Genomic DNA, 22,682 nt, shown 5'->3' with positions numbered 1-22,682 from the left:
TACATTTATATTACAAAATACTCATAATAAGACTACATTAACTTTTTTTATTGATTACGTGATTTTGTTAGATTGTTTAGATTTAGATTGTTGTTATTTTTAAATGATTTATTTTAACTACATTTTTATGATTTAATTCATTATTAGCTTTTCATTAAACTCATTAATTCCCTGCAGTTCCTTCATGAACCCAGTTTGGGAAACCTTGATGTAATGTAATGTTTAATGCATTTCATGTTGTTATGGTACATTTATGGTAGAAGATTATGTAAATGTGATAAATCAGTTAATCAAAAGTTATCTAAAAGTAATCAGAAAGTTGTCTTATTATATTACCTAAAATGTGTAATGTAATGAAATTTGGGATAAATAACAGACTACATTTTGTAACTACAAAAAACACAGAGTAAACACAGACTAAAAACATTTCTTTCTTAAATTCAAAAATAGTGGGGTTTTACCTCTCAACATATCCTATCAAACAAGTCAGCCACCAGAGTTCAAGGAAGAGTTGCGTAGATGTCTTTCATCTAGTCACAAGAAAGAGTTATATTCGTATTTCCATGATGTGACAGACTATTCCTGTATGTGACTGTTATATCAGCAGTTTTTACGACGGAGTGACCAGTCACACTCTATTTGACCTAAATAAAGAATGACCCTCACTACGCTTTGACCATAAGCACGTACACCTGGATTTTGTAGCTCTCAACAAAATTAAAATGTATATGAATATTTAATTTTGATTACCACTGAAAGGCACCTACACGCTTTGAAGACATTGTGAATTAAATATTTCAAACTATAAAAGTGTCCAAGATATCCACATGGTACAAGTGCACATCTACCAAACCACAATGCATGTGATTTTGCCCCCATGAGACTTTGAGGAACGTGTTGCCTTGCAAGTATCCCACAGGATTATTCTGACCCCTCACCTAAATATTTTAAGGGTCTATTGAGGATATCTATAAAAAAAACACTCTAAATGTCTAATTGTCTCTGGCCTTGTCAGCTGATATTACAGGAAATGTTCTTTTAGTTTTTTAGTTTGTTTCTTTTAGTGAGTACAATTTTAATATGTTTCAAAGAATGGCTATAGTTAATAAGAGAACTAACTCACTACACCAATATTTAATGTCTCTTTTTGTTTATTTGTACTAATTGTACTAATCTATTTTATCTTCCATTCGTGGGAACTTAGATTGATTCAGAGTTAGAGCATGTTCTCCCCTGAGTGAGCCGCGATTGGCTACCTAGCACGTAAGCCACGCCTTTTCTGTGACGTATAACTTTGCTTATATGCCCACGTGCAACTGTGTTCTTCTCACAACGCATTAGTGTCTACGGAGATAAGACTGCAAGTTTAGCTTTAAGCGGAAGTTTTTAATCGTACGTTTTTATTGTAGGCGTTTTGCGGCGTCTAAATTGTAAAACCTCAACCAGGTCGGATACAATGAAGTACATCATTGGAATAGGGGGGTAAGTGGCTTTTTATAGTAATATTGTGAACAACTAGTTGTAATGGTTACAGTCGAGCCATGTGGCTTTTATTAATTTCTTTTTTTAATGAAGATATATTGTACATGTAGTAATTTATTGCATGATTTATTATTCTCACTTATGACGTGTTGGATTTGTATTTTAAAAGAATCGCGAGCTTTTGAAACCACGTTGAGGTTTGAGCGGGAGATTTAAAACTGTGAGCGCGCCGAAATTTCTAAATGTTTTTAACGGACATTCGCGCCTCAATATATCTAGTCATGTATTAATCTTATGTTTTTATTGTGTATTAAGTAAAATAACCGCTTCTTAATTCGTTTTTCTTGTTGAGGGGACATGTTTAATGTTATTTGTGATTGTAGTGTGTTTGTGCTGCCTGGCCACCATGACTTTAATACAAAGGACGGAATATTAAACTTTTTTTTAAAGACGTCTAAAGTGTGTGTTATATTTTCATTGTAGATTATTATAAAGGTTTTTTTTATACATGTAAATTTAGGACGTTGTTGTATTGAGCACCTGGATTTAACTAACAACAGTGTAAACCTGGGTCCGTTTGTTGTCAGTCATAAGCCAGCTGAGAAACTGAGGACCATCCCGCCATTTTTGCTTGAATAATCTTTTCAAATAAACAATTAAACAAAAGATTACACGAAAAATACGTTTAATCTTTCTGATTTGAGTCATTTCAACTCTGTTTTATCACTTTAACCTTCCTTTTTTTTTTATAGTGTGACTAATGGTGGTAAAACCACCCTGACGAACAGGTTAATAAAAGCCTTACCAAACTGCTGTGTGGTTCACCAGGATGACTTCTTCAAGGTGGGTGTAGCTAAATGTAGTATTTTTATGTAATATTTCTAGTTATTTTGGTGTTGGCTTTACAACACGATTCCTTTTAGATTTAAAAAAAAAAAAACTTTAGGTGTAATTTCCCCCCTACTTATGTTTGAATTAGAAATTCAACAATAGATTAGGATTTTTATTTATGTATTTTAATTGTAGCTTTTTGTTCTTGCCTGTTGTAGTACTTGCATGGATTCAATAAGAAGTAACTTTAAGATAAAGATCTAATGACTCTTTCCATTTGCTCTTTCTCTATTTTATTTGATAAAACTTTAACTTTGCTCCTTGTACAAGTCTGTGATAAGACGGTAATATAGTAATGTAAGAACTCAGAAGTGCTGATCCAAGATCAGTTTCCTCCCATCTGTCGAGTTGTATTCATCAGGTTATGATGGCTGAGACCTGATTCTAGATCAGCAGTCTGGCTCAAATATACTTGACGGCAGATGTAGACGATGGCATTTGCTGCAGTGTTTTACTGGTCACTGTTATTTCAGCCTCCGGATCAGATAGCAGTCGGAGAGGATGGCTTTAAACAGTGGGATGGTAAGACTATAAACAGTAGGAGAGTAATAACTCCTCATTCTACGCATCGCCCTCCCGTAACAAAGATTTTGCAATCCCTCCCAACCCATTTACATTCTCTCTGTGTGGCTTTGCTATAGCTGAAATTAAATTTCAACTTCCATTTTCAAATTTCAATCTTCTGCTAAAATCTTTTTTTCTGCTTTTGTAGTGATCACAGCTTTGGATATGGAGGCCATGGTGAACACCGTCAAAGGCTGGATTGAAAACCCAATTAAATTCGCCCGTTCTCACGGCGTGCCAGTGACCCCAGCCACGGAAATGGATGACCTAGAGAGCCAAGTGCACATACTCATTGTAGAAGGATTTCTGCTGTACAACTACAAGTGAGCGACATTTAATTTTCGGTGGCCTGAACTGCATGAATGGCAAAGATTAGATTCTGGGAATGTTAGGTAACATGTGCTCATTGCATATGTACGAAGGGAACATTGGGGCATACATGCCAGTCATGTGACGCTCTGCATTAGTGTAGATAAGGAGACGCGCTGAGCTATTGGTGGGCACGTGGAGCTGCATGTGCTGATTTCTGAGCCGGCTATGTAGAAGTGCCCCAATCAGTAAATGACTTGCGAGACTGTTCTTTTTAAGGTTATGACCTTTTTATCTTTTTTTTTTTTTTTTTAATTTCCTCCAAACAGGCCTTTGCTGGAATTCTTTGACAAATCGTATTACATAACCATCCCGTACGAGGAGTGCAAGTTAAGGAGAAGGTGTGTTAAAACTGCAATCAAAAACTTATGAATATGTTCTAATTTTGAGCAGCTAAAATACATTTTCACTATTTCAGTACAAGGCAATACACCGTCCCCGACCCTCCTGGGCTCTTTGACGGTCACGTGTGGCCCATGTACCTGAAACACAGAAATAACATGGAGAACTGTTTACCGATTGGTACGGTATACGTTCTTCAGACTCTTGTTTTTGATTCAAAACCATATTTTGGATAAATATTAATTTTGTCACGTCTACTTCAACAGAATACTTGGACGGCTTGAAAACGAAAGATGAAATCTACAACCAGGTTCACGAAGACATCCACAACACACTCCTGAATCGTTTATAGGTAAGAAAGCCAATCCAGATGGTTGTTGGAACAATTAACTGTATTTATGTGCCATAATAAAGTAACTTGTTTTGGTTGTTTCGTCTTTCAGCAGGAGGAGGTTGCCGCCAATTATCTGTACAAAATTGTAAATGGGGAATTTTACATGTGGCCTTTTTTCACATGTCATTTTGTAAATGGTTTGACTTGAATGTAACTTAAATACTTGTGGAAAAACTCTTGCATTAATTTGAGGACCATGTTTTTATTGTTTTTGCCATTCTTTTAAAGCACTCCTTTGTGACTTCTTCATTCTGGAAATAGTCTGTTTACCACAGAAATTAACTTCTGAAATTTGTTTGTACTTGTGTACCAATAAACATTATGCTTTGACTTTACATCTGTCAGTCTTTGCATCGCACTTTGCATTTCACACCAATAATGATCGAGTTTTGTCATTACTGTATAGTTTTTTTTTTGTCTGAAAATGCTAAGTTTTATCATAAAATTAAATGCTTATGATTTTAAAGTAATACTTTAAGTTCTTTGTGTACTTTGCCATGTCCAGTATGAGTTTTTTTTTTTTAACTTGAATTTTAGAGTTAAGATTAAAGCTATAAAATACTATAAATATGTATAAGATAAGAGCTAATTTTCAACAAGACCATTAACTAACGTTCACCGTTTTCCCCTTCTAAAATTGTCCTAATGGTCTTAAAATGAAAAATAATCTGACAAATAACATTCCTGGGTTTTTTTTTTTTTTTTTTTTCCCAAATTAGCTTGCATTTGACCCATAGATTATTTTTACAAAAACATAACCTTTTAAATGCATACAGCAATCTCCATGATCAAATAATTACCCTTTCCGCTCCAACACAAATTCCAGCTCAGCTCTACTATTTATTACTGTGTGCAATAAGGCCTATGGCTGATGTTCAACCTGCATGAAAACAAACATTGTCTAGACATTTTCCTGAATAAACCTTGAGCTCATGTTTTAAACTCTGTGTTGAATGTGCCTATGTGCTTTTAAATAGTGTCCCTTTCTCATATGACAAATGCCTACACATTCACTTCAAATATTTGTGCAATGAAATAAGTGGAAGGGGAAAGTGAAGACATTCATCACTATTTGGAGCAATTGTCGTCATTGGGAGATTGGAATGGAACATTTCGTAGGTCCGATTTTCTTGTGACAATAGCATGACTGAGATGCTCACATTATTTAATGTGTTTTATTGATAAAGAGGTAACTATATTGTTAACAATATGCCAGTAATAAACCCTTATGCAATTAAATAAAATAACTCAAACATTACATTTAACTTCCTCTAGCAGTGATACCAATCATACGCAATGATCTGCAATCAAGAAAGGTTAGAAAACAAATAGACCATGGGAATTTTTTTTTTGTCAACTAACTATGCCTTTATTATTAAGGTGGCACCACATCATTTTTGTAAACAGGGTCCCTGTGAAACGACCAGGTGGAAGAAATGGAAAAAGAAAGAAAGAAACGCCTCACAATGTACCGCCTTCTTCTGTACCTGGGCTTATTTAAAAGCTTTTGGGAGCACAAAGCGCTGCACTTTCTCTTGCATCCTGCTCAAAATTACAAATATATTAATCATTTAAAATGACAAAATATTCATTTATTCTCGTCTTTTCCATACACCTGTGCATCCTGGTTTGTTTGAGCACCGCACAGCACCATGGACCCTGGAGACACAAGGTTAAGTGGGAAACTAACGGACAGGTTTACAGTTTACTGAGCACCGGTTCTCAGTATCACACACCTGTTTCTGGAAAACGGAATGCAAGGTTTTTACTGACGAGGCATATGCCAACATTCTCGAGCAGGATTTTCATGGGACGTTTTGCCAATACTAAGATTCACACAGTTGGGCATGTGGTGCATTCAAACTCTGTGCCAGAGCACAGTCTTGGTATGGATGCAAGACCCTACATTATATCTGGTTATGCATCTCACATTGGAAATAATAACCAGTTGCCTTTGCATACAAAAAGAACTGCACTTTCTTCAGATGAAGTGCCCCAGTCCATGCAATATGGGACTGCACCAACTGGCACAACTACACTGGAAGCCTCAGGGAGCTCAAGAGCATCCAGACGCCATAATTTAGTTACCAGCACACCAGTGCCAAAACGAACATCACCCACTGCAGCTACTGGAAAACCATCCGCTATTCATTCTGAGGAGAATCCGCTTCCTCAACCTAAACTTTCCACTTTGACTGGGAGTAAAACTGCTAATAAATCAAAACTTTTAACAAGAACCAATTTAGCTGCACCTTCAGCTACTGTTAACAACAGAAATACAGTAATACAGCCTCCCTTCCAGGCTGAGGAAAGAGGAGGTGACAGTATGATTGGTGATGAACCAACTAATCCTCAAGTAAACAACAGAAACTCTTATAATCTGCTCCCGTATGGAAGTGGCAGATCTCCTCAGACAGAAACGGGCCATGGTACAAGGTATTTTCATAACGGTAAGACAACATTTGTAACTTTTTATGCAATGTGCAAATTATACAACGACTTAAATGGCGTTCGGCCGTCTTTAAAGTAAGTTTCATAGGACCTTTTATCGGCGCGAACAAATTAATCTCCCGTAACACACATTGAATTTTGGCGCCCACTGTTGGCCAAATATCAGTTTACATTTCTACGCATAAACGGTTTGTGCACTGTATTTGTGATGTAGATTTATAATAAAGCGATAAATGACATTACCGTCATGGTTTCTAGTGTCAAATCCCGACGAAAAATGATCGAGATGTTGCTGTTGCCTCAGTTGCCTCATGTTACCTCAGGCAAACTTTATTTATTTATTTATTTTACGGTTTTAAGAGCCTGGTTAAATAAATTAATAGATTTGTAAACATCTGCATATTGTTCAGACACCTTAAATACATATACAATTATATTCGGCTCTGAGCACTTAAAGGAAATTATCCTTAATTTCCAGTCAATTTAAATGTTAATTATTAAGTTCTAAAAATATTTTCCAGGTCTGCCTGATCTCATACCTGATCCATACTATATCCAAGTAGCATCTTATATCCAGAGAGTTCAGATGTACACATTAAGATGCGCTGCGGAAGAGAACTGCCTCTCCAGGTACTTTGCAACCAAACTACAAAAGCAGTAGAGAATTAAAACCTTTGAACCATTTTAAATGGAATATTTGCCTTTTTCCTCAAGTTCAGCGTACAACTCGAGAGTGAGAGACCTTGATTACAGAGTGCTTCTCAGATTTCCTCAGCGGGTCAAAAATCAAGGCACAGCAGATTTTCTCCCTGTGAAACCACATCATCAGTGGGAATGGCACAGCTGCCATCAGTAGGTTTCTGGCAATTTATATTCTACAACATTCACACATCAGCATTCACCTTGTTTCTAAAGAAAGATGGAAGAAAGGGTGAAGATATCATCTTATTCTTTAGTGTTAAGGCCAGTTCACACCGCTTTAAATGCTCGCACTCTTTAAAGTCAAGTGTATACTGACTGGCTGTCAATGTTTCAATCATTCATCAGCTGCAAAAAAATCGTTCCTCTGTGTCATTATAAGTTGTGATGTAAACTTGAACTAGGGCAGTGATATGATTTCATTGTTGTGAATGGGTTTTATGTTATTTACATATTTGTTCTTTGCACCTTTATATATATATATATATATATATATATATATATATTCCTTAGGAATTTAATATTTGCATTGCTGAGAACAGAACTGCTAACAGCAACTTTGTGTAGTTAAAAAGCACTCTTCTATGAATTTATTAAATAAGTGATTATTTTGTTGTACTACTTTGCTTTTATCCTAAAGACATTATCACAGCATGGATGCCTTCAGCAATTATGACCTCCTGGATGCCTCCACGGGCAGAAAGGTGGCTGAGGGACATAAAGCCAGTTTCTGTCTGGAGGACACCAGCTGTGATCCAGGTGTGAGGAGAAGATATGCTTGCACAGCTCACATACAGGTTAAGAAAGTAAAGTTACTTGTGTGAAATGTCTTATTTTTATACAGTTGAGCCATTTATTAGCCGGTTTGGAAATATTGTTTTTTGTGGAGCAGGGATTGGGCCCAGGCTGCTATGACACCTACCATGCCAACATTGACTGTCAGTGGATTGATATTACAGATGTTTCTCCTGGAGATTATATTTTAAAAGTGAGTTATAAATTAGTCAAGGCATTATTTAGCTGTACCAAAAGTTAGAAACATGTTTTTAAACGATGTGACCCATTGACAGGTAACCGTGAACCCAGGTTTCCAGGTGCAAGAGTCTGATTTCTCCAATAACGTTGTTAGATGTGACATCAGATACACAGGGTCGTATGTTCAAGCAAATAACTGCAGAATCACAGGGTGAGTTTTAAGAATGCGTTGAATCAGAAGTTTCTTTATCACTGCAAACACTTTAATGATGTTTATTTATTTCACAGATACTGATCCACTCCGTTCAAACCTCCAGTGGTGCTGAGCTGAAATCATCCAAGCACGTTATTCAGAAAAACCACATTGTTATGGATAGATTAACTTGACTTATTTTTTACTTAATTTTATGTTCAGACAATATTTTAGTAAAGTGACTGTGACATATTCAGTAAAGCTAAATGTTTAATAAATGCTAATAAAGCTATACAGTGAATGTTTATTAACCTTTTATAATTTAAGAAAGTATTCAATTACATCTATTTATTTTTAACGCTGTAATTTGGTGCAAACTTTGGTGCTAAAGTTTTAGTAAAACTCAAGTAAATAATTTATAAATAATTTCTTCAAAAACTGATTAATAGAATATCTAGTGTTTCACAAAGGCGAACAGCATTAAAACATGTAAATAAAGTTGAGAGCTTACCCAGATTTTTATGGTCCATTCATTTAGTCATAAATATGTTTTACTACTAGTTTATTTTGTTTTAACCACTGGGTCATATATTCATAATCTTCTGAAGTAATTGTGGTCAAGGCTCATTTAAAAATGGGTCTATGGTTTAAAATCAACACAGCCAGACGTCAGAGTCACAGAAAGATCTCCAAACATGCTGCGAGTGCAACAAAGTCTCCGGAAACGTTCCCTTCTGCTTGAACATTTAAAATAACACGAGAAAGAGAAACTCCTGAGCTGTCATGGACAGGGAAACATTCATGTGAGAGCTGAATTCAGAAGGAAACCCTGTCACTGTTGACTATGGAGAAGAATTCTATTGGACATTTTGAAATGTGCCACAACCTGAGTGGCTGGGAAATTTGATTAATATGTGTTAATTGAAATGTAAAAAAAATCCACAAGGGGGCTACTGTAAATCATAAACAAGGCACTCATTGAAGAGGTAGTCTCAGGAAAAAAACTGACATGCTGATGATGAATGATGCTTGGAGAAGTGAAAAACATTTCTGATGAACAGTGGGATCCTTAAGTAAAATAACATCATTACTCTAATGAAAAATAACCATGGTTTGAAACTATGGTCTCTATGGATTAACCATGGTTTTGCTACACTAACCATAGTTTAACCATAGTATTGTAAAATACAAAATCATTATTTTTTTATTTTACACTAAAAAATAAAATAAAAATACTTTTACTATAATAAAACCATGGTTAATTTTCGTAAGGGCAAGGCTTACGTTCATGCACATTCAAATATTATTTAAACTTCTATTTGAATGTACAGTAATAATGCTATTTTTGTATATTCAAAAAGCCATGTCATTAAAACTATATTCAAAAATTTTCATAAATTTGAATGTGCATGACCTTTAGTGTCCAAATACTTTTTCGGGCCACTGCAAGTTGTAGAAAGGAGTTGTTATTCTACTCCAGTCCACTAGATGCTCAACACCTCGAGCCACAGAACTTTCCCATCCTATGAAGAACATACAGGAACAGTGCTGGCATCTTTTCATTCACAACATCAACATAGCTCTCTAATCCATGAAGCATCATGGCATGTAATGATCACATAAGCTCATGCGTAAAGCTTCTGCTGCTACTGGTCGTGTTGTGCGCGGCCCGCGCTTTTGCTGACAGGACTAAAACGCTCGACTTCGATGTCAAACCTGGAGGAGTTGTGCAGACTTTCTCTGCTAAACTTGTGAGTAAACCCCTTTTGATATTTTAAAAACGAAATATTTGATAACACTTTTATAAAAAAAAATATTAAACCATGTTTTTGTGAATCGAAAGGTAAACGAGTTGCTGTATTTCCACTGAATGATTTGCATGGACTCGATTTCGTGTTTACACAGTCAATTTCAGTTCTTGTTTTCAGTCATTTCTACGTTTTAAAATATATTAATGCATTACTGTACCAAAATACGTTTATATTAAACTCGTATAGTAATGAATGTGTTTGAAAAACCGCGACGCGTTGAAAGGAAATCCACCCGTCATCTTCTCATTGGACAGTTGGTGATCGACGACGTTCACTGCGCCCCTAGCGACACAAGTTTACATTTTAAAGGAATAGTTAAGTTTAGTCAAAAACTAAAACATGATTTACTCACCTGTGTTATTTCTTATGATAAGAAAGTCATCATAAAGTAGTCCATATTACTTGACCGTGGCTAAATGCCCTGATTGCACACATACATCATGTAGACGTCTATTTGACTTTTGCAAGACGTATTTTTAGGGTGGTTGCTGTTGGGCACCTTACTTTAAAAAAGTAATTAGTTACTAGTTACTTCTCACAAATTGTAACTGAGTTACATCATTATAAAAGTAACTAATTACCAGGGAAAGTAACCATTGCATTTATTATCTTTTTTTTTTTTTAAAGTTCAAATATGTCAAATAATGTGGATGCCCCCGATATTAAATATGTTAAATGAATGAAGTGGACACTAAATAGAATAAATTATTATTATAAAACATTGTACACTAATCTACACTATTTTAATGTTTCTGTGGGACAATGTGAGAGATATTCAATAGATTATTATAAATATTATCAACCCTCTATGGACACCTTGGCAATAGAATCGCCATTTGCTTGTAAGTTTTTTAGTTTACTCACCATAATAATATTAATATCTGACACTTAGCATCAGTCAGTCAGTCAAGCATTGTAATATGATATTATGATAATTTAGCATTATATGATGATATAACTTTAGTAATTAGAATAACCATGTATGAATGCATATTTGTCATGTTGACTGAACTTAGGACTGGTGGTGGTGCTTAAGATATTGTTTGTCATTTAGTGTTTCTATAAAAAAAGGGGCTAAAAATAATAGGCTAATGATAAAATAACAAAATTACTACGAATTCTGCTACTAATAAAAATATAAAACGCACTAAGGATTAATGAGCTGCTGGGTTCATGAATATTAATCACGTTGTGTGCGTTTGCTCAAATTGATTTGCTGAAATCAAAACAGGGACGATAATAGGTGAGCGCCAGCCAATGAGATTGTCGTTTGCGCATTAGTTCCGCCCACTACCAGAGAACCCGGCAGTTCTTAAAGCTGAAGAATTCCAAAGGAACTCCGTTATTTTGACAGGAAAATACAACAAAAAATATTGTTTACATGTCGCGTCAATTCTGCATGTTATGTAAGACTCTCTCGCTCTGTATCTTTCTTTGTGTGTGTGAGACAATGCGACGGCGAGCCGTGTGCCTTCACACTAGAGTTTACCGTACGTCAAATACAGGTAGCCTACACTGCGAATCCATTCAGATGAACTGAGAAATAAAATGATAATAAATTACAGTAACGCTGCATTTTATTGTCAGTAACGGTAACGGCGTTGTAACGGGGGAAACAGTAATTCGTTTGATTACTCGTTACTGAAAAAAATAACGTCGTTAGTAACGCCGTTTATTTATAACGCTGTTATTCCCATCACTGTTGCTCAGATACAAATATAGGACATTTTTCAGATGTCAAAAAGACATTTATTAGATGTCTTTAAGATGTTTATGATATAGGGTAAACGTACCTATTAAGCACACTTCCATTTTTGAGATCAGATTATAAAAAGAAAAAAAAAATATCCTACTTGATGTCTTAACCAATTGATATGTTTGTTACTATATACCTCCTATAATTTCAAGTCAATCAGATCATTGCACGCTGAGATACGAGTCTCCATGTGTTCACACTGTCTGGCGGCCATTTTGAAAGCGGTTTAAAAACTTTCACCAAAAGAGGAGCCCCTTAAATGTGCGTTTTTTTTAAAGTTTAAGCCTTTATTTTGGGTAAGTTTCACTACTTAATGTAAAATTCAGAGATTAATGTTCAGACTTTTGCATATTATAACCTGGAACTTGGATGAGGGAAATAATTACATTAGATCCAAAACATAGTTTTAGCAACACAGCGCAGATGCTACAGAACACAGTTAGCTGACTAGCTGAAAAAGATTGTGTGCTACGCTAACATATTACTTCACAGGCATTACTGGCTTGTACTTTTACATCCATAATATTATAAATTGACAGTTTATTGCTGGTCTGTGGTTTTACAGTGCTGTAATTTTTTAAAGATTTCATATTATTTTAAGGTGAGCTTAAAGGGTACATTACTATGAAAATCACACAGCTTCAGTGTGATGTAATAATAGTTGTTCATATTAAAATATGTATGAACTTAATACATGAACTAGACTATTTATTTAGCAAAAATCCTGTCATTTGAATAAATATTACATGAAATGTATTAAAAATTGTTGCTGCTCCAATTAAGCTCAGTGTGCTCTCTTTAAGCACTTCACATTGAATGTCTGTAAATACTTCATTAACAGTCTTTAAATATTAACTGATGGTTGTCACTCTCAGTTAAGCTAATCAATTTTCTATGGAATCAGTCGATTCAAATCTGCAGACTGGTTCTGATCTTTGGCAACTAGCATCAACTTCTCCAGACTGTAAATCTGTGGACAATTTTGAATGCCTCGTTGCTTGATTTTAGTGATTTTGGGTTTGACTTTGTACCTTCAAAAAAAAAAAATATTTTTACAATTATTCTTAAAATAAACAAGAATTTGTAATAAAACATGATGTGAGCTTAATGGGAACAAAAATGTATCCATTAAGCACAGCCAGACTTTTTGAATTTAATTTTGTATATCTTAATTGAAATGCTTTTGTCATTTCAAATAAAGTTGAATCTTTTTATGTGAGAGATTAATATTTTATTTTAACATAACTTTTTGTACTGAAACCAATATCTTGTGCACTAAAAATGTCTCAATGTAGATTTTGGTGAGCTTAATAGGTACGTTTACCATAGATGTATGTATCTTACAGATGTCTGTCAGATGTTTGTACACATTCTTCTTTCCAGTGGCCTGTAGCAGGAAGGGAGATGAACATCTCTTATTTTCAGAGTAGGTTTAGAGTTGACAAAACCAGACAAATCCAACCTGGTTTAGATCAGGATCATTGGGCTCACAAACCCAGATATAAATATCCTGTCAACTCAGAGTTTGAAAACCCGCTTGAAACCAACCCATCTTCTTGAGCCCAAAAACTCAGAGCTTGCTCAAACTAAACTCGAACTTACCTGGGTAAAAACTGAAACCGGCTTTGTGCTACAGGCCACAGGTCAAGCGATCTTTAACAGACATCTTGCAGATGTACGTGTGCTATCTATACACTAAGTCTTATGAAGCCATTCGATTTCTTTATGTGAGGAACACCTAAAGTGTCTTGGCTCTCAAATCAAATCTCATATTCAGGTGTGATTCAGTGTTCATCAGTTTTCATGCGTACCACATCAAAAACATTTTTATTTTTATTGTAGTGTTAATAACTGTAGGTCTTTTGACAGGAACTATCGTTACCATGGTTATTTTTGTAAGGGTCAACATCCTTTCAATGCAGAGCCATCTTCAAAAGTTCAGTTTAGTCTGGGAAATTTGCATATCTCGTAGGTGGAAGCTTGGCTTTTTCAACCTGTTTTATCTATTTACAGTGATCTGTTTCTTGGTTTCGTTTTAGAAAAAGTATAAATGCACCTTTACATATGCGTGTCAAGGAGGAACCAATGAGGTAAGACATATTTTCTGTTATTTATTAACAGTGTTGGTTATATAAGTGTGTTGGAGATAAATGTAAGTAATATACAGTTCACAAAATATAAAGTCAGTGCAAAACTTATTTTATTTGCTGATTTTATTTTGTAGCACTTTATATTATTGCTTCGTTATTAGATTACTTTGTTCGTCATTACTTTCGATCCTATGTGCTGAGAAGTTTATTATATTTTCAAAGATAATATGAGGAAATTAAACATTGCTGTTCGACCCTCCTAAAATTCTGTAAGCATTTTCAGACAATGCCAACTATTGTTATGACATCAAGACATTTGTCACTCTGGCACTAACGACCCGGAAATTGTAGCAATTATGCGCTGTTGTAAAATGTCCTGATTTCACTGAATTGCGCCATTTCAGACTTAAATGTGAACCCTTTGTGCTTTAATTTCTTCTAGCAATGGCAAATGAGCGTTGGACTAAGTGACGATGACCAGATGTTTTCCTGTTCAGTGTGGAGGTAACATTCAAAACACTGTTGCATTGGTTTTTGGTGGCTGTGCTCAATATGCAATACCAAAAATGAGGTTTACTCAGTAGTACAAGCAAGTCTAATCTTGGTTTTCTGTGTTTTCAAACATTGTCATGTAATTTGAGATGAAAGAGGGGACAATATTGATTTTTCTGTCATTTTTTCACGATAGGCCCCAAGGGAAGTCTTACTTGTTTTTCACCCAGTTCAAAGCCGAGATAAAAGGAGCCAAGATTGAATATGCCACCGCATATGTAAGTATCGCATTAACTTCAGCTATTCTTCATGACCTGACACCACATCAACTGAGTGAAACATTCAGCAATCCGTAGAATATATGATTCAATATGAAGAAATTAGCTTTTAATGCGTTGGCGCATTTCATCGCCCAAGAACATTCAGTTGACAACTTTTTATTTGTGTGCTTTGCACATACAAAGAATTGGCACGGGTTTTTGAAGATCTTGTTTAAAATTTATCCTTAGTCGTGACATTGACATTTGCCGCAGATCAAACCTTAATTCAGATTCCTAACGCTCGTCGCTCTCAGATCAAAAGCAGTCAGCCCTTTTTGTACAGGTGTTGCATATCAAGACTTTGTGAAAACATCTTTATCTTCAGATTAAATTGAAATTCTCAGTAGCGAGATGACGGTGACGTCCTGGTGGCCTTGTCCCCTGTGTAAATAAGAAAGGTTCAAAAGCGTGCTTGAAACGAGCGCTCCATAGACTCCATGTCTCTTTTTGTTTTCTTAGTGAGGATCTCTTTGTTATTCAGCCCACTCCTCTAGGCTTCTCTGTTAATGTCTTGTCACTCATTCTCTCTCTTTCTCTTCTTCTCAGTCCCAGATGGCCGTGGGTGGACAGAGGGATGTCGCTTTGAAGGAAGAAGAGTACATTGTGTCAGAGTCTTCAGGTGAGTCTGCATATTCTTACTTCCAACAAGGCTGACACAGCTGTGTGAAACCTGGAAATAACAAAGAAATTTAAAATGGTGTTTTCCAGGTTTAGAAAAGTCAAACTTGGCAATTACTGGCAATACTGTTTATAAATGTTTCTAATCAAGCACATCTTTATTCTGTCATTCAGTGACCCACAGAGAAGGGAAATTCCATTCTGAGCTTTCCAAGCTCACTGTCATTGGTCGGACACACCACGATGAACTCTGATTGGCCGACCCGAAAGAGGATTGTCCCATCACTCGAGGACATTTATTTGACAGCTATGGACACTCTGCCACTTAACTGCTCACTGTTATAAGTCAAGCAAAGGAAATCAAACCACGGGAAGCTATGAAATAAAGAACTTTCCGTGATAGAAAATACTACAGAGATTTCCTCTAGAGGCAGCATTACACCAGTGGCCAAGAACTGGACTGATTGGTGGATGAAAAGTCTACTACCAGACATGTACAAAAAAAATGTACATGCACAATTATTCATATTTGTGAGGTGATATGAAGGCTTCTTCAAATTAAGTTCAGAGCAGTAGATTGATTTCTATTCCTGGCAGAATTTATCGGTTTAGGGTTTCAGCCTGACTTTGACTTCATACCTGCAAATCTGATTATCACGAGCGCATTCATGCTCATACTTACTTTCTTAAGCTGGTGTAATGGCACACTCGTAGAGAATTTCCGCTAAATCTTTGGGGCATGTCAGAATCCTTTGATTATTTCTGTGGTGGAGGAAAAGACAGAAAATTGTGCATTATTCTGATAGCTGATGTACTGGAATTTTTAATAAATCTGTTATCAGAACCTTTTGGTTTCTCATTTTGCCAATTGAAATGACTTCTTGTATTAATATTTTTCATAAAGTGAATGTGCATTATCTGTTTCTAAGTACTGTAATATCAAAATCTGCAGACATTTTAAGGGGGCAAAATCTGTATAATTCTGCCGCATGAACTTCAGTTACACTAAAATATGTTTGAAAAAAATCTGCAGAATCCTTCTATGTGCAGATTCTGGTCATATTGTGAGATTTGTCCACTCAGCTCTGCAGAAGGACTGTCGGTACCACAAATGTACATATGAGCATCTGCAGCGTGTCATAATTTTCATTGTCAGCAGTTCAGGAAATTAATGTCTTGAACCCGAAATCGTGACATTTTTCCTACATTAGATTCTGTGGCATTTAAGCTTTCAAAAATACATTAAAGCCAGAAAATTCTTTATGCCGTCCTACGTCTTTAAAAAGCTTGAAATGAGCATTGTAGTACACATGAGGGAGACAAAATGCTGTAAAAGAACCTTTCGCCCATTTTCTTTTGAGTACCTGTTGAAAAATTTGAATACTAAGTACTGTTGCATTGTGTTTTTGTTAAAATATCTTCAGGATGTGTATCTGGGAACATCATATTGCTAAGGCAAGACTTCAAACACTAGACTAGAGTTTGGAAAGCAATAAAAAAATAATCCTTTAACAGATGGGGGTTGCTGGGAGATTGGAATTGTGATTGCGTCCCACTCCAGATGTCATCTAAGGCCAGAAATAATCTCCTGCTACCTTCGGTTTACGTACAGTATTTCAAAGAAGTGGTCCCCAGTCACCCATGTCACTCTCTAGATTTATTAATACATGATGTTTCTGCCGTGTCCTCTTTATAGACCTAAAGAGAAAAGGTATTACATGGTTCACCTGCGAGCTAAGAGACTTTTTGTACAATAAATTGCTGCTGCTCTCTGAGTTATCGAGTCCAATAAAGCCCAAACTTACCGCAAAGGTGATTGTAACACGGTATTCCATGTAGAGTGTGTAATGCTCCACGTTGTACCCTGAAGCCACAGTCTGCTCAAACAATGGTTGAGAGCAGTCTCCGTCTAAATGGGTAGGGTGGCGTCTTCTGGCCTTTGTCTTTTGCTTTAGGATTCACTCTTCCCATTGTGCTGGCGTAGGGGTAAGGTGGAGGCTTCTGGTTCCTGCGCCTTGAAGTGGTCCCTGATGTATCTGTTTGAGAAATGACCAACTCCTGAGTTGATTCCCATTTTTGACCTGCATCATGCAGCCCTTGATCTTTTGTGGGATATGCTGGTAGTGCCACAGATGGAGTTGGTGCTTTGAGGGAAGACTTGTCAGAGCTGACTCCTTGAGATGATGCCACTTCGGTGTCTATCCTTCCTGAGTGGCATCCTTTGAAAGTGTCCCCTGGATCCTCATTGTCCATATCAATGTCAGCCGTCAGAAGGTCTATCTTCTGGACCACCTGCGTTCCAGGGGAAGACAAAGCATAGTTTATTTAGCATTTAACGCAAAAAGTTCCTGGAAACATCGTGTACTACACGTCTCGAGTTTCTATTGGGGCACATTTCACGCAAGAGTGCCGACAGGCTAGTTTACAAGATTATGAAACTGCAGCGGAAAGCTAAGAGTGGACAGCGGCCCTTTCTTCTTGCCTGTCTGAGGGGACTGTAAACCACCAGCCAACGTTCCTCTCCAACGTTGAATACATTTGCTAAATGGAGCGGATCAGACCAATCCTCTCTGCATTAAAGTTTCACTATCCCCTTCATAGAAGTGAAATTGCCCCGTCTGCAATAAATTCAGGGGTCTCTATAAACAGTATTCATTATTGATATGAAGATTAATATTAAAACTCAAAATTCATGGTCCGTGTGTTATCTAAAGTATGACCATTTAGAGTATCCGGCAGCTGATGGATAGTAAAGAGTTTGGGATTTAACTAAACAGAACATTTAAACGCCACCCTTTGTTGAACTCGTTATGAAGAACATCTGTTAAGATCCCCAAGTGATAAATAAACCTTTACCTCCTTCATTTCCAGATGTATCTCTTTCAGGCCATGTAGAACCTCCTCGAGATTCACAACAACTCTTTGGATCTGGTCCCGAATAGCTCTCTCCGACTGCTTGGAGCTGAAAGCGTAAGACCCTCTTCCAGGTCCACTGAGATCCCCTTGGGCGACCTTTGCTTGACACTTAAGGTGGTTAGAATTGGTCTTGTTGACATCTTTGGTAGACAGCATAACTTCATTTGCCAGACTAGGTCCGTTTAAGTCTTGCATTACAGGTCCCAGGCATCTACGTAAAGTTCCCTGTCCGTTAGAAGAGTAAAGTTCTGCATCCTTATTAAAGGTCGAATTGTGAGCGCCACTTGCATCCATCCAGTCTGATGCATGTTGTTCCGTAAGCAGGGCCCCTCGCACAGAGCCTGATTGTTGCTCTGCTGCACAAACAGGCACTCCACAGTTTCCATGACCTCTGAACTGTGTTGGCGCGTCCAGAGCACACTTCCTCAAGAAGGGGTGTGGCTCGGTCTGGTGCCGGTGGACCACAAAGCTGCATTCTCTCAAGCTGTAGTTCACAGAGACGCTGTTATGTTGCAGCCCCTTCCCTGGAGGCCGGTTCCACTGCACACTGGTCTGACAAATCTGGCCAGTCACGTCTAGCCGTGCATGACCCCCCTGAACAGCTAAATGTTTCTTGGCAGTATATCCATTGAGGGGCGAATTCTGCTGCTTTGGTCCACAGGTGTTTGTTCCGTGGTCCCCAGTCCCAAAATAGGCAAGGATGTCCGCTTGAGGTCTTTGTATTCCATTTTGTAGTTGGCTTGAAGTGGTGGGCTGAATGCGTGGCTCTCCGACCCCTTTTGTCTCTGAGAACATTCTGCGGCCCAAGAAGGGGACTCTCGAGAGGACGTGTCCCTTCTTTAAGTGTCCTGGCCTTGTCATTACCAGGAGATGTTTTTCTCATCTGTCCTGTCTTTAAACTTTCTCTTGCATGTTTCTTCACCCTGACCCCCACCTTCTGGTGTGTTGTTTCCTCTCGCAGATGTTATCCCGGTGTGTTTTCTTCCTCTGGACCCTTGCCCTTCTTTCTCTCTTACCTCACTTCGCTCCCGTCGTCCTCTCGTTGGCCTCCGTTTTCCACCCTCTCCCTCAAAGTCCCTGCATTTCTGTTCCACTGGCTGTTGCTTGCTTCCTGCCTTTGACTCCCTCCCCATCCCCTCTCTCTCGCTCGCTCGCACTGCACTGCCTCCCTTTCTGGTTCATTCTTCCTCCCACTCCCTCTCACGGCTTTTCCTATCTCCCTCGCTCTCGTTTACCTACTTGCAGAAACTCGTTGTACCTCAATCAGTGAGGGGGGTTATGGAGGGGGGATTTAATCCAGTGCTGATGCTGTGTGTCCATGTATGTTCCCAGCCTCGGGACTGATCTGATTACTCCTGTTCTGCCTCAGTACGCTACAATTACACCCAGGATTTTATAGCTGGATACCAGGGGAGGCACACTCCCCCTCTAGTGCTTTATGGGGCAGCACAGGCAGGGCTAGTCCCTAAAAAAAAACGCATGAGGATGTGACTTTTAAAATTAATAACCTGGCATGCTGCAGCATGAAAATACTTCTTCGTGTCTTTGGTTTATTTCTGGTTTATCTGGTATGGAGGGGTTCTCAGAAAGTGCATATACGGAAGTTTCAATTCTACATTAGTTGCATGATTTCATTTCAGTTGTATGTTTTAAACGTTTTAGTAACCACAACAGTTTAGCTATATAATGACCTATAGAAAAATTGCAATTAAATTAAAGTGCAATTATTTGGAAAGTCTATCTATATATTTCACTAATTTTTAAGATTGAAGTGGTAACATTTGTATTCTCCATACCCAAGATTGAAAGGTCACAAATGCAAATGTTTACCATTGTTATTCCCAGCTGCTTTAGGTTTCAGTTCTTTTCTCATTTCCACATAAACTGAACGATCACTCTGAGAAAGGTCAGGAATTTTACCCTGACACAGCCTCTGATTCATATCAACCCAAACTAAGGTACATCCAGCAAAAAAAAGATCTTACATTCAGGCTCCATTCAGCTCATTTCTCCCAACTATATTTTGCTATAAAGTACTACTCATGATTTTGATGTTGCTAGATACCAATTATATATAACATACAATAAACAACTGCAACAATTGTATGTTTTATTTTTGTCTCGTGACCTCATTACATCTTATATAATGTGTCCAGTTATCATCTTGGAATAAAATATGGTTATTTTGTGCTTTTAAGTACACTTTTTGTTTTTTGGCAGTCTGATCAAATAATAATGTTAAAAAAATATGGATTTAATCGTTTTCAGTTAATTCATCACATTGGAAATGGTAAGGTCAAGTTGAGGACATTGCATTGTGGGATACAGCATTGCACACAGTGCATTTTGTTGTATGCTGGATGCCATCGCAAACTTAATATTGCAAACAGAAAATGTTGTATATTGTGTACATACTATATACTCTAAGGATTGTGATAGTAGCATGTTAGCATGCTATTCTGAACAGTAAGCTGATTTGAAAACAGCAGTTAATGGTACATCACTTAATTTCACTTTAAGAAAAAAATAAAATAAAATAAAAGCAATAAAAATCTTGTGTATAGCACTAGGTCTTGCAGCCAACAGCAACAGTCACTGTTCAGACTTACTGATAATAAACAACTTGAAAGCAGCTACAAAGATGTTATCGTAGACGTAGCTTCTGTGGGCTAACGCTACCAGAGCGCCGGTCAGAGGGCCTTCTGTTTGACACCAGACACATCACTGCAGCAGCAAATGCAGTTTGAGACGTCACTCTCACGCTGAGTGCGAGCCATAAATAGCGCAAAACGCTTGAACGGGCTGTTCATTTCAAATTCAGTTTGGATGCACAAGTGCTGTTACCTGTCAAGACTGACTACACTATATAACACTAATGGCCTGCAGATGCTGTTCAACAGCTGTGGTGTGTTTAAACTCAGACACTTACACTATGAAGCACCAACGCTATGCTCGTGTTCTATTTTCTGTGCTGAATTTTGATAAGACAAAGCACCAGATTTTACAAGCCTCCGCTAGCTGATTGTAATAAGAGCTATTAATGTGATTCTAGTCTTTGTCTTGTGGTCAGATGGTCATTTCTACACCTCTGGTGGCGGTTACCAAGACAACTGACAGGCAGCCGTGCGTTTTTGCAGGTTAGGTGTGAAGGGACATTGCGGAGATTGGGTCAATGTATGACGTTGTCGCCAGCTATTAATAACTCAGAAATTCCACTTCTAATAAATAAAAAATCAGGACAAGCAAGGTGATATAACCCACCCGGCGGGGTCCGTAATGTAATGTCGCTGATAGTATAACCTTGAGAGCCGTACAGAATATCAATGAATTCTTTATATAGGCTATGTATTTGTTATTATATAAATAATTGCTTTACATTCACATTTGCTTTTAACTGAAAACAAACACAGCAGGTTTTAGATCCCCAGAGGACACTCTAGAGGAGAGAAAAGCGAAGAAGGAGGAAAAAAACAAAAGAACTTGCCAGGTTTAAGAACTTAAGTCCCTGGTAACTGTCACGTCTCAGGTATCAGCCGGAGGGGGATCGAGCATCAGCATAGAGAACAGAAGCTGTGTCAGAACGACACACCGAAACAGCCGTGAGAAGAATAGCAAATGAAACCAGCGTGTCATTTTCACATGTTTTTAACATTTTTATATTGTCTCGCTCTCGTCAGACCCGTGAACATCACTGCGATTGGTTTCAAGCTCGGGACTACCCCATGGAGAATTAGGATTATATTTTTATACTGATACCACACTGTAAACATTGATGCCATACACACACGTCTGGTTTGCTATCCTTGTGGGGACTCTGCATAGGCGTAATGGTTTTTCTACTGTACAAACCGTATTTTCTATATCCCTACACCTAAACCTTACAGAAAACTGTACATTTTTGCATTCTTTAAAAAAAAAAAAACACTTATTCTGTATGATTTATAAGCTTATTTCCTCATGGGAACCTCAATTGAGTCAACGAGTCCCCATGAGTTGGTGTGTATTCAGGTTTAAGTTTCCAACAGGATATAAAAACAGGTACATATTTCTTAGCATAAAACCATCAACCCTTTCAGAATTTGTTTGAATGAAAATTAAATCAACTAAAACTTTCATTATACATGTCCCTGGTCTTATTGTGAAAGATTCATGTGTATGCTATTCCAAAAAAAAAACAAGAAAAAAAAAAAAACATACTAGCCTTTGTAATCTTTAATCAAAATGTAATAACTCTAAAATGATTGTCTTTTTTGCCTTACATCACTAAAACCAACCACCTGTCATACAGAACAAGTCCCTTCTGATAACACCCACTTTTC

At 37.3% G+C, this 22,682-nt stretch overlaps 4 protein-coding genes across 7 annotated transcripts; 3 read left to right on the top strand and 1 right to left on the bottom strand.

Annotated features, from left to right (window-relative positions):
* Positions 1 to 1,321: 1,321 nt before the first annotated feature.
* mibp (muscle-specific beta 1 integrin binding protein) lies at positions 1,322 to 4,377 on the top strand. 2 transcript variants are annotated; one of them, XM_058759739.1, is made up of 8 exons: positions 1,322 to 1,482; positions 2,235 to 2,325; positions 2,847 to 2,895; positions 3,086 to 3,260; positions 3,576 to 3,647; positions 3,725 to 3,828; positions 3,915 to 4,000; positions 4,092 to 4,377. In XM_058759739.1, the coding sequence occupies exons 1-7, from the start codon at positions 1,457 to 1,459 to the stop codon at positions 3,998 to 4,000; spliced, it is 603 nt and encodes a 200-aa protein (XP_058615722.1). In that variant the 5' UTR covers positions 1,322 to 1,456; the 3' UTR covers positions 4,092 to 4,377. The 2 variants fall into 2 exon arrangements, with proteins under 2 accessions (XP_058615722.1, XP_058615723.1); XM_058759740.1 differs by lacking the exon at positions 2,847 to 2,895 and having other exon boundaries at positions 1,434 to 1,482.
* Positions 4,378 to 5,618: 1,241 nt separating this feature from the next.
* Positions 5,619 to 8,867, top strand: loxl5a (lysyl oxidase-like 5a). Of its 3 annotated transcripts, XM_058759732.1 has the most exons (7): positions 5,683 to 6,492; positions 7,015 to 7,123; positions 7,208 to 7,345; positions 7,833 to 7,989; positions 8,085 to 8,180; positions 8,263 to 8,378; positions 8,456 to 8,867. In XM_058759732.1, the coding sequence occupies exons 1-7, from the start codon at positions 5,823 to 5,825 to the stop codon at positions 8,460 to 8,462; spliced, it is 1,293 nt and encodes a 430-aa protein (XP_058615715.1). In that variant the 5' UTR covers positions 5,683 to 5,822; the 3' UTR covers positions 8,463 to 8,867. The 3 variants fall into 3 exon arrangements, with proteins under 3 accessions (XP_058615714.1, XP_058615715.1, XP_058615716.1); XM_058759731.1 differs by lacking the exon at positions 8,456 to 8,867 and having other exon boundaries at positions 5,619 to 6,492; positions 8,263 to 8,382; XM_058759733.1 differs by lacking the exon at positions 5,683 to 6,492 and having other exon boundaries at positions 7,035 to 7,123; positions 7,213 to 7,349.
* Positions 8,868 to 9,840: 973 nt separating this feature from the next.
* On the top strand, positions 9,841 to 16,132 carry mydgf (myeloid-derived growth factor). The gene is made up of 6 exons (XM_058761761.1): positions 9,841 to 10,111; positions 13,967 to 14,017; positions 14,460 to 14,521; positions 14,706 to 14,787; positions 15,376 to 15,448; positions 15,622 to 16,132. The coding sequence occupies exons 1-6, from the start codon at positions 9,962 to 9,964 to the stop codon at positions 15,699 to 15,701; spliced, it is 498 nt and encodes a 165-aa protein (XP_058617744.1). The 5' UTR covers positions 9,841 to 9,961; the 3' UTR covers positions 15,702 to 16,132.
* A 1,120-nt stretch (positions 16,133 to 17,252) lies between these two features.
* Positions 17,253 to 19,951, bottom strand: LOC131531180 (uncharacterized). The gene is made up of 2 exons (XM_058761760.1): positions 18,304 to 19,951; positions 17,253 to 17,739 (listed from the first exon to the last, which is right to left on the bottom strand). Exons 1-2 carry the CDS (start codon positions 19,222 to 19,224, stop codon positions 17,329 to 17,331), a joined length of 1,332 nt encoding a protein of 443 aa, XP_058617743.1. The 5' UTR covers positions 19,225 to 19,951; the 3' UTR covers positions 17,253 to 17,328.
* Positions 19,952 to 22,682: the final 2,731 nt, after the last annotated feature.

Source organism: Onychostoma macrolepis, chromosome 22 (genome assembly GCF_012432095.1).
Source record: "Onychostoma macrolepis isolate SWU-2019 chromosome 22, ASM1243209v1, whole genome shotgun sequence".
In the NCBI taxonomy this organism is placed as follows: domain Eukaryota; kingdom Metazoa; phylum Chordata; class Actinopteri; order Cypriniformes; family Cyprinidae; genus Onychostoma; species Onychostoma macrolepis.
Note: the sequence above shows the minus strand (reverse complement) of the source record. Positions and strands in the feature narration are given on the sequence as shown.

Bases quoted from the DNA above. Each gene is read 5' to 3' on its own strand.
- mibp (XM_058759739.1), top strand. From the start codon at position 1,457: ATGAAGTACATCATTGGAATAGGGGG. The intron at 2,326-2,846 runs GTGGGTGTAGCT...CTGTTATTTCAG, and splicing joins ACCAGGATGACTTCTTCAAG to CCTCCGGATCAGATAGCAGT. The intron at 2,896-3,085 runs GTAAGACTATAA...CTGCTTTTGTAG, and splicing joins TGGCTTTAAACAGTGGGATG to TGATCACAGCTTTGGATATG.
- loxl5a (XM_058759731.1), top strand. From the start codon at position 5,619: ATGACAAAATATTCATTTATTCTCGTCTTTTCCATACACCTGTGCATC. The intron at 7,124-7,207 runs GTACTTTGCAAC...TTTTTCCTCAAG, and splicing joins GAAGAGAACTGCCTCTCCAG to TTCAGCGTACAACTCGAGAG. The intron at 7,990-8,084 runs GTTAAGAAAGTA...TTTGTGGAGCAG, and splicing joins CTTGCACAGCTCACATACAG to GGATTGGGCCCAGGCTGCTA.
- mydgf (XM_058761761.1), top strand. From the start codon at position 9,962: ATGGCATGTAATGATCACATAAGCTCATGCGTAAAGCTTCTGCTGCTA. The intron at 14,018-14,459 runs GTAAGACATATT...AATTTCTTCTAG, and splicing joins GTCAAGGAGGAACCAATGAG to CAATGGCAAATGAGCGTTGG. The intron at 15,449-15,621 runs GTGAGTCTGCAT...TCTGTCATTCAG, and splicing joins CATTGTGTCAGAGTCTTCAG to TGACCCACAGAGAAGGGAAA.
- LOC131531180 (XM_058761760.1), bottom strand. From the start codon at position 19,224: ATGACAAGGCCAGGACACTTAAAGAAGGGACACGTCCTCTCGAGAGTC. The intron at 17,740-18,303 runs GTAAAGGTTTAT...CCTGGAACGCAG, and splicing joins TACATCTGGAAATGAAGGAG to GTGGTCCAGAAGATAGACCT.